This window comes from Mizuhopecten yessoensis, unplaced genomic scaffold, assembly GCF_002113885.1.
Source record: "Mizuhopecten yessoensis strain PY_sf001 unplaced genomic scaffold, ASM211388v2 scaffold6363, whole genome shotgun sequence".
Classification (NCBI taxonomy): domain Eukaryota; kingdom Metazoa; phylum Mollusca; class Bivalvia; order Pectinida; family Pectinidae; genus Mizuhopecten; species Mizuhopecten yessoensis.
The window spans coordinates 203,646-214,431 of record NW_018406512.1 but is presented as its reverse complement, the minus strand read 5'-3'; the positions used below and the strand labels follow the sequence as shown (position 1 = coordinate 214,431).

The following is a 10,786-nucleotide window of genomic DNA, read 5'->3' as shown; positions in this document are numbered from 1 at the left end:
TTTGCTACTGAAGGATTTCCATACACTAAACGATAATAACAGACCCATATCCCTTTGTATTGTAAAACAAATTATGTATAGATACAGTTTTTAATTTGCTAATTAATTTGATATATACTACTCAGAAATGATCAGGGAAATATTTCGTTTGTTTGGGATGTAGCCATTAAAATCAGCGTGATGAATTATCAGCTACACAACACATAAAGACAGTATGGTGTCTCACACAACAGGGCAATGGTGAGGACGTTGAGAGAAGAGGAAAAACATACGGAAACAAAAACATCATTAAACTTTAGAAAAGCGGTAGTCGTAACCAGTCAGTCAAGGAGAAAGGAAACTGTTCAGCGTGATCAAGATTCAAACGTTGCAATGATTTATTTATATATGTGTCGACTGAAAAGCACGGAAGGAAAATAATATTACATGATAGAAGGTCCACATCCGTTATTACAAATACATTGTGAGGTAGAACACTGTTACTGGTATAGTTATTATCGTTAGCTTAAAAGTACTAAGAAATTATTACGAGACGAAACAAAATGTATCCTGCCTATATGACTAACTCATGTTGATAAGGGATTACGAAAACGGAAGCGCATTTTCCATAACAGCGGCAGGAATATGACATCAGACAGGTATATGGTTCCGAATCATTCTTCAGCAGTTATAGTATGCTAAACGACACTAATTAAAGTAGTAGATAATGTGAGTCGACTTGAGGGAGGAAGGAAGCGTCTAGACTGGTCTACCTAGCTACAGTAATACTATCACTACAACATGTCCACAATACTTCGTGCCTACTATACATCAGATGTGACTGTTAAACAGGAGAGAAAGATACAGTGGGTTTACCCGTGTGCTGAGTGTGTGTTTGACAGTGGTGAGTGACACAGCATACCTATGTATGAGAGAACTCACACCGACCCGAGCGTCAGTGATGCCTCTCATTCCGTATAGCCATTAGTACACACTACAGTGTAGAGTTCCTCGCGGTGCGACGGCTCATTGCACACAACGCCGACAGGGGGCGGTGCTGGATAGCGATAGTACACACACTGCCGTGAGTGCTCCAGCATTAGTCTTGTGTTTACAGCGGTGAAGTGTGGACGGCGGCGTACAGTGCTGTACTGTGATGAAGGATGTATCCGAACCCCACTATCTTTTCGTGGACCCGACTTCGTGGACATGATACACGGTACAAACAGGAACAATCATGGTTGATGCGAGCAGGGTGAAACGCTGGTTCGCCCTTTGCCAAGGAATCAAATGGACATTGCTCCTTTTTGGATTTGTCAATGTAGTTGCGACTTTTGGGTGTCCGGGTATTTGTTTCTGTCCATCAGTGTCTCGATATGTTCATTGTTCCAGGAAAAATCTACCTTTCATCCCTAGTGGTATTTCCAATGAAACGACTCATTTGTCGCTGAACTATAACAACTTCCAGAACCCGAACCTGAGCCGGAGTAATTTCACATACCTGACATCATTGGAACAACTGTTTCTCATTGACTGTGGAATAGAACATATAGAGGTGGATACTTTCATCGACCTAAAAAATCTTGAATGGGTAGATATAAGTAAGAATCGACTGAAGATCATTTACGATAATACATTCCAGGGGCTTCATTTAAACCATTTGTTCTTAAACGACAACCCCGGAATGGTACTTTCTACCAATGCTTTCATGGGACTAAAGGCAATGGGCTTGTACATAAACAACTGTGCCATAGCAGACATCAGGATAGAACATATAAAACCATTGAACGGCACCTTAAAAGCATTATGGATGGATGGAAATAAAATTGAATATTTTGATAAGGAATGGAAATATTTATTTAACACTCTGAGTCATGTGAGATTGGGAAACAACCCCTTACATTGTAACTGTGAAATTAAGTGGTTGTACAATTTCTACGTGTCGCATGATACAGTATTTGCAGGGGTGGATCCACCCTCCTGTCGTACCCCTCCCCGACTCAGGGGCAAACATTTAAACACTCTCACAGAACAAGATTTCAGATGCCAATTGCCAGTGTTTAAAACAGTGGACGTTATTTTTGTGGAGTCGTTGGGTAAGCTGACCTGTCTTGCTAGTGGTGATCCAGTCCCAACAATTATCTGGGTAAAGCCAGACAAAACGATAGAGGTTTATGCTCCTAAAGAGGTCACAGACGCACCCGCGGACAATGAGGGGGTTTTGTACTTAGAGGATCCAAAGGCAGAAGGAAACGTCAAATATCAGTGTATAGCTCAAAATGCTGCAGGTAACGTAACGTTTACTTTGAGTGTGCGTTGGCCACCTTCCTATTCCCAGGAGTTTGTGCAGGACCCAGGTATCGTAGAGGCGAAACCTACCCCGGCAATCCACACCCCACACAACAAACAAACCCACCCGCAACGGCCAGAGCCAAACGCTACCAAAGGAATAACTAAAAACAAACAACAGATAGTTATTAATGCGGGACAGTCCTCTGGGATTAGCCAGGTAGCTTCGAACGAACCGGAAACGGAAGTAATATTTTCAATTATTGACATCGTTGGTGCAGTGGTAGGGACATTTCTCTTGACGTTACTTGCTTGCATCGTCATATTTCATTTATTTCATCGTCATCAAGAGAGATTTTTCTATAGAGAACAAAATGGCGTGAATGAAAACCGAGTAAATAATAAACACCTTGTTACGGACGTGCGCAACGAGAACGTAAAAATGCTACAAAATACCCACTGCACTGTATGATTGGTGAAAATCAAAATTTGTCAGAGAGTTGTTAGACCGACTCGGATCTGACATGTGTGATATCTTTTTCTATCTTTTTTGTTAACTATAAACAAAACATTCGTTATTCTATGAGGGACTTTTATGACACATTGTTAAAATATAAGAGTTAAATGAGAGATCTGTCGTTTCTGGAGAGGTGAACAAAAAACAAAATCATTCACGGATATGTTTCCTCTTTTGAATTTCATCCTTTATATCACTTTAAAACATTACCATTTCCAGAGGTCGTGAAGAGCGTTAGATTGATCTGTATTTACCACATTGGTGTGCAACTACTGCCTATGTATTTGTCGTTTTAAACGACTACATCTGTGTTTGTAACGGATTGTGTAGAAAGGTATATTGGATAAAGATTATTTCAAGACATGATATTGTGTATGTGAGAGAAAAATCTCTCGTGATTCTGGAACCATCGCGGATTGCTAATATCGTTTTTCTATTTACCAGGATTATAAGAAAAACAAGAAACTCCGTCATTTTCTGTTTGTTTTATCCTCTTTTCCAGTGTTCGGGGGATAGTGTTAATATCACACTCGGTGTTAACGTTTGTGATGCTATTTTATCATTTTTACGAGGATCTTGAGTGTTTATCTTTGTGGACGTATGTGTCTCTTCCATGACATGTCGCCGTTAAAATGGTCTCTAGTCTATTGTCAGGGGCCATGTCAAAGGTCATTTCCTGTGAGATGTTGACAAGTGGACATAAAAGTGGTCAGTGTTGACATTTATATATTGTGTGATGGATGTTTCTTTCTCGAGATCCGACATTTGTAAGAATGTCCAAATCAAACCTGAACAATCTACACCATGAATTGAATGTTACAAAAATGGCTGCCGCATCGAATCCTAAAATGTAAGAAAGTGGGTCAACCGCTATGTATGTTTATATAAGTTGAAGAAAAACATTCAGAATATGATTTTATTATTTCACCATCCTACATATATATTTTTGTTGAAAAGATTATTTTTAATTGAAACAATGATCAATTTCAATTCGAACAATAGAAAAATGTATTATTATTTCAATCTTGTTTTATTGAGACGAACATTTCTGCTACGAAAATGCATTATCAAATTATGACATTTATTTAAAATCCATTTTCTGAATGTTTTCCTTCTCGGAATCAACTATGATGTAAATATGGTACACTCGAATGTAAAACTGATGTTAAGAATGATCCAGTTTTATGACGAACAAGAGAATTCTGTAATTTTGAGTAACATTTGCTTTGTTAAATTTGATGATTTTTTTTATTATTATTGACTCTGAAATATATTCATTTATTTTGTTTCAAATGCTCATTTCACATATTCACGTATACTTTAGCACAAAACAATATTTAATTCAAAACTATATCAACTTCATATTTTTAAAGCAATATCTGAAAAAGATATATATATATATATATATATTATATCTTGAAAGGCACTGATTATGAAATGCTGTGTATTAAATTATAAGTGCACAGTCACTACGATGAAAAGACGAGAGTGATTTAACTACAGCCGTCTGAGACACCCATTAGTAACACCATTTACACATCAACACGACCAGTTTCTGTGATAGCCTCTGTACAGACCACTTGTAACTGTATATATATGGAGATGTTAGACATTTAAGATAGGATCAAAGATGTTTAGTTATCTCCATGGCCTGATGATTCTGTAATATGTGACCATCTGCCTAAAGCTCTCGCATTCCCACACCTTACCGGTCCTAAGTACCCTCGATGTAGTTGTCCTGTGGTGACGATTTTTGATTTGTCAAGTGACAAGACATTGGCACTTTAAATATGTATGATGTTACATATACATATTTATCCCTGCGAGAAAACAGCGTTCCTCGACATGTTGACCTTGTCAGTTGTCCACAGGCTGTTTAACCTCTCGTCCTGACCGCTCACCTGTAGCATTATAAACTAAATTATCACGGCCATCGCTAAGTGGGTGTGAATTCTATGAATGACACTTCCATTTATGATGTAAATACTCGACATAAGTGTAATTTGTCGCCGTACTGCTAAACAGAAACAGTATCCTCCTGTGAGACGGGTAACATAATGCTACGTAATTTAACAGGCTGAACAGGAGTTTAAAACGTTTAATACTGACTCATTTAAGTCAAATTCTATGTGAAATTATTTTTATCTTCATGTAACTTTATACATTTTTCTTAAGTAGGTAATTCTCCAATGGACATAAATGCCACTCAAATACCTCTGTTGCTAATTCATTTTCCTAATAGTTTAAACAACATTATATTTGCAGTTTGGTTTTAAGATTCAGGGAAGTAATTTTATGGTCGTATGTTAAATATTTCATTGAAAATAAGCATATCAGTTTTCTATAAGAATGTCGGAACGATTTTTTAAACACGTTTAATAAATTTCACATAAGCACAATTTTATTTTTAAGAAAGCAAACAGTGCCAGATGCTAGTTGAAAATATATTTTTTGGATGCAAAAAAAAACAAATAAAAATACAATGTCTTCCGTTATTTACAAAGAAGACGATCTACTCTCCGTGTTAGTGGCATATTCCCGTGGTGTTTTAGAGGGGATCACAGGTAAAATCATAGGTCTGTGATGTATGGACGCTACCCCTCTAACACTCGACCTAAAGCCGGGTTATTTAACGCTGGCTTCCATCACAATAGCTATAGACGTGTGTTCACATAAATAGACGACGGAATTAGAATGTGAGGTAAACACACTGATGTTTAATTAACACGGGATATAGCGTCCCTGTGTAGTAGTATAATCTACTTACTGAGATCTACCGCGCGTCATTTTATATCAATCAGCCGATATGTTATTCATGTCGGCTACTTCATATAAAATGGCTTCCGTCCGGACTGCTGATAGAAGCCTCGGTGGCTGCCATGTTGTCCAAGAAGAAGCCTTATGTAAACACCGCGTTCACCTTACAGGAACTTTTGTTATTCTAAGCCAGCCGTAGGTTCAATATTCATGAACGGGTATTTTTATTAGAATTTCCCCTCAGCATCTTAATGGATTAAAGTAAAGACTAGAGTGTATCATATGCAATGTAGATGTACGATTGTGATGAAGCATAAGGCAAGAAACAGTCTAGCATATGTTTACTTTCGAATTAATATGAGTATCATCAATAACCAGTAACCTATTTAATGACTTAATGGTTTAAGAATAACATTGAGCAATGACGATTAACCTAACACCACACGAACCCACCTGGTGGATGTCCAGTTTGTTGACCTACCGATTCGTTAATTATTCATGACAGGTAATTTATCAGGAAATGGATTCTCAAGACAACTTGATCATATAACTGTTATACGAGGTCGTATACACATGATTACCAAGCATCGTCAACACGTCGATTCTGCTGTTAATTTGCCGCAGGTATATGACACCAGATTTAGCATGATTACATTGGAAAATCATCTTTCACTTTATCGTGCGAAAACACAAGTCAATTCGGAACAATCCGTTATCAAGATCGTATTTAAAGATACCGTCGTCGGAACTAATCGCCTTTGTGTTTGTGGCACACGACGCGCAATGGTGGTCTCATATATATCATATGGCGGTACAAAATGTCAAACCAGTCCGTGAAAGTTGCTTATCATCGAGCTATTTTGTTAAATCTCCGCCATTTTATGCTGGAAATTTGTCTTTGTCGTAAATCAATCGATTGGTGTTAAGAAGCCATTACCATTGTTGATGTCGAATTTCTGATTGAGATCGTGTCTGTATGTTTGGGCTGCGTAAATTCCACAACTAATTACATAGAAGGACAGATATTTTCGAAAATTATTTCTAACTAAACAAAAATTATAGATTAAATAGCATAAATTTGAATATTTGATCAATTACAGATTTTCGAAAATTATTTCTACCTAAATATGTTTTTATAGATTAAATAGCATACATTTTAATTTTTGATCAATTTAAAGTGACATTATTTATCCAATACAGGAATTTTGAAATATTTAGATGAAAGTTTATCTGCAATAATTTACAACATCGTTACGCATGCAGAACATACAACATAAGCAAATTAATTTGAATCCGTAAGCCAAATTTAACGAATCTCAATCTTCGATAAATAATACACTACCTGATATAAATTGAAACAGCACTGAACAAAATGTCAGGTAACAAAAGAGGAAACAGGAACACATTTTATAGAACAGACAATCCAATCCATGACAAACAATGATATGGTTAAAATAAATTATTATGCTTGATATTTTTACCCCATCTGTTATACTATCAGTTAATATACATAAACACAATCACAGAGTGTGTAACACCCACGGTACACACCCTCAACACACAAGAAGTAATGCAATATTGATTTACACACGGTTAAAGTCCAGGTTTTAATTTGAATCTATAATTATTTTTTTCATGATAGCTAAAGCATCGCGTTCGGGGCCTGATTTAATATTCAGAAGTAACAAATGTTGTTCGCTTGAGGGATCACATTTTAATGTCAAGAAAATAAGATATAATTGAATTTTGCGACGCATATTCATATTTCAGTGAACTTATAAATCAGTGAAGCATAAACCTGTAATTTGTCCTCTAGGAAGAATGCATCCATGTGTATTTGAGCTATTGGTGACATTCCTCGCACGAATCGATGGCTGAGTTATGTTCAGAAAATACATTTTCACAGACACGGCTACTTTGTACTAATGTTTTTATATTTTATCACCATAAGCTGGCAACAAACCTCAGCATTATGTGTTTATGGTTTACAGAAGAAAAGCTAAGTTATAACCCGGATTTGTTCATCCGTCAATATTTTGCCTGATACTTAGGAAGCTACTTAACACAAATCCCCAAGGTATACCGTAGGTGCTAAGTTTACCGAGGCGTACGGCGTGCTGGGTTTCCTCCATAAAAATTAACTTTATCGATTGAGCTAGCCCTTCGTGACTATGCTGTAAGTCATCTGATAGACAAGTAATCACACAGGATATAGTTTTACTGAAATGTCAGCTGGTCACATCCATAGACCTGCCAATCTAATGGACACCCAACACATCCACATACATGTACATTTCTTTTCATACCATGATGGTTAGTTCTCATATAAGTCATTATTCCATCATTAAAATTGAGTAACATACGTTTTTGTTTGGTACCACAAATCACTTGACTGTCGAGGACACAAATTGTTCGCGCTTTAATTCATGAAATGACGTTGAAATATCTATCGCATGGATACCGTGAAAATATATGTCCCTGACAAATGTAAGTGGTTAGCAGTATCAAACTATATTAAGTTCATTTCTATTCCTTATGATCACACTATTACATTTCACTGCTTCCACTCATTTTTAGCCAATCAGATTAGTTAGATTTTTCACTTCTTACCAGTGTTATTTACGGTTTGCCAGTTTGTTCATTTTGCCATCATCATGAATGACAGATTGAAACAGTTGCACCAATATTGTGTGGAAATTGAAAAAGAATATGCGTTTTAACTTGATATATCATATTTTCTAGTGAACGAGTTCCTACATATCAGTTTTTCAATAACAAAGATACAGTTTAAGATAAAAACTTAACACATCATGTCAAGTACGTTAACATTATCATTCTAAGCTTCAAAGCGAGTATCGTGAGATTACAAAAACATTAGGATGAATTCTCTATGATAGGGCCTTGCACCCGACAAAATCTGACTACAAAGATGGAAAATATGAAATTGAATCCTTAGCATTGATAGTAACATCACTAAGTGGCGGTAAATGTCAGGGTTGTCATCCAGTATAACAGCGGGGTGACACGTAGCTTTGTGTAACACGAGTGTGTGAATGTTGTATAGTGTGTGTGTTAGGGAGAAGAGTGAAAGTGTGAGAACGTGCATCATCGACTGTGAGAGGTTTAAACTTTTATTAAACAATATAAATATATATACAGTTGTAATTTATTTTTGTGTTTATACCAATATCATGTGAAATTGAAACATTACAAAAGATGAGTTGCGAACACTAAAGTGAATAAAATATGAAAAAAAACATCAAGCTTTTTGTCATTTTATTCGTAATAACAAAATATTTCATTATTCATAATTGTTTTTGTTTTTTTGCTATGATAGGTTTTTCACAGTTACTAATTCACAAATGAATGGCCAATCGTTACGTGTATCAAATATTTCTATTGTATTATGGACGTAATCAGTACTGTAGTTTGTAATGAGCTAACGATGCCCTCCTCCCCCCCCCCCCCCCCTTTCTTTGTGTGTGGCGGTACATGTGTACACGATATACATCAGTGTGTATACTATTACAATTATTTTTCGCTATGACTTCTAACATATTTGTATGACATAAGATACCGAGTAATATCCCTTCTATGTCGCTCGGTGATTGCACTTGTATTCATAACTGTACTCTCCAACTCGTAGTGCATTATTGTGAGGTATACTTTTATAGACACGTGCATGTTTTGCCAATTATTAACCTTGAATTGCTGTAAGTTATAGCTATCTCATTTTTAGTTTCTTAAATTCGTGGTCAAAATAATAAGCACGAAGTGGAATACCAAGCTTATAGTGTAACGGGAACGATACCAATTAGACATCTGCCACGAACATCAATTAAGAATATACCAATGCGAATGAGTTTAACTGATGAACTTATCAAAGAAAATATTAATTTTACATTCACCATTTCCCGAAAAACAGATGCAAATTGGGGGAAAAGTATTCAACTCAACAATATCGCCAATACCTTATGACATCCATTCCTCTTGAGCAAAATATAATAGTTACTCAAAATATTAACGAAAGTAAGAAAATATACAATATTTTAATAACCATAATGTAATAAACATTAACATATAAGCATATAAATATTTTCAAAAGAACTGAATACACTGTTTTCCCTATTATTTAAATAAAATAATTCAGTCATATGTCCTGTATATTCCCTTTTATATCAATGAAGCGACAATTGTTATGTCCTCAATTAATAATGATATATTTCCTGTTATATTATTTTTATTTATATACTGCTAACAAGATCTCCTTTATTTTATTCAATGGAACCATAACACCTCCCAGGTGTTTTTAAATTTATACACCTGCTTTTTTGTCTGAGTAACATTTGTAATACACAGTTCAAACCATATATTATGTATGCATTCATCATTCACCGAGTCTTTGTCAGATACGATCAAATGAAAATGTAGGCGGTGTATGTTTGATATAACAATAAACAATAGATAGGTCTGACAGGTCTAACGATGTCTGCATTTATGGAGGAAAAAATACAATCGGAAATGGTACTGTTTGTGGAATGGATCAAATATACAGACATGTCTGGCTATATTTTTATGCCTAAATATGGTTATGATTGACGGACGGCTCCGAAGTAGCACGCACCTTTAGAGAGTTGCTTCTTCATAATTCCATCTGTTTCTTGGAAAGTGTTCAAACAGTCGATAACGCTTACAGCCGATACCAGCTGACGGGGCGTTTGCCTAGCGTCACTGTCCCCTTGGAGACGTCATCTTCTGACCACTGCTCAGCTCGTGCCAAAATTATCCACAGTTTTAACCAAGCATGGACCAGACATGGTGATTACAGCAATAGAATTCGAGATATATACAAACATGAATTGAAATAATAGATGGATGACACTCTAGCGATTCTAGCCTTCCAGTCTTGTCCGACCAATTGCCAGACCTTACATGTCACGTCACGCGATGGGGATCTGTTTCATATCAGAACGAATTAAAACTACGAATACCTAATCAACTGATGATGTCGTAAAAGGACCCCTGTATGTACACTTTGCACATTCATATATTGAAAACAAATTGCTATAAAACTCCAACGGTAAAATACGTGGATGCAAGGATATGTAAACAGGAATCAGACTACTGATGTATGGATAGTGTTTGCCCAGTAAGTCTGCATACACAACAACAATGAAAACCGTCACAGAAGACATGTATTAATGTACACCGCCCGGATGTGACGCCAAATTTTAATGGAATAGA

At 36.2% G+C, this 10,786-nt stretch overlaps 1 protein-coding gene across 1 annotated transcript; it reads left to right on the top strand.

The window, feature by feature from the left end:
* Positions 1–965: 965 nt before the first annotated feature.
* On the top strand, positions 966–8,799 carry LOC110452039 (leucine-rich repeat and fibronectin type-III domain-containing protein 5-like). Its single transcript, XM_021500302.1, has one exon. The coding sequence runs from the start codon at positions 1,217–1,219 to the stop codon at positions 2,738–2,740; it is 1,524 nt and encodes a 507-aa protein (XP_021355977.1). The 5' UTR covers positions 966–1,216; the 3' UTR covers positions 2,741–8,799.
* Positions 8,800–10,786: the final 1,987 nt, after the last annotated feature.

Excerpts from the sequence above, each read along its gene's own strand:
- LOC110452039 (XM_021500302.1), top strand. The coding sequence starts at position 1,217 with ATGGTTGATGCGAGCAGGGTGAAACGCTGGTTCGCCCTTTGCCAAGGA.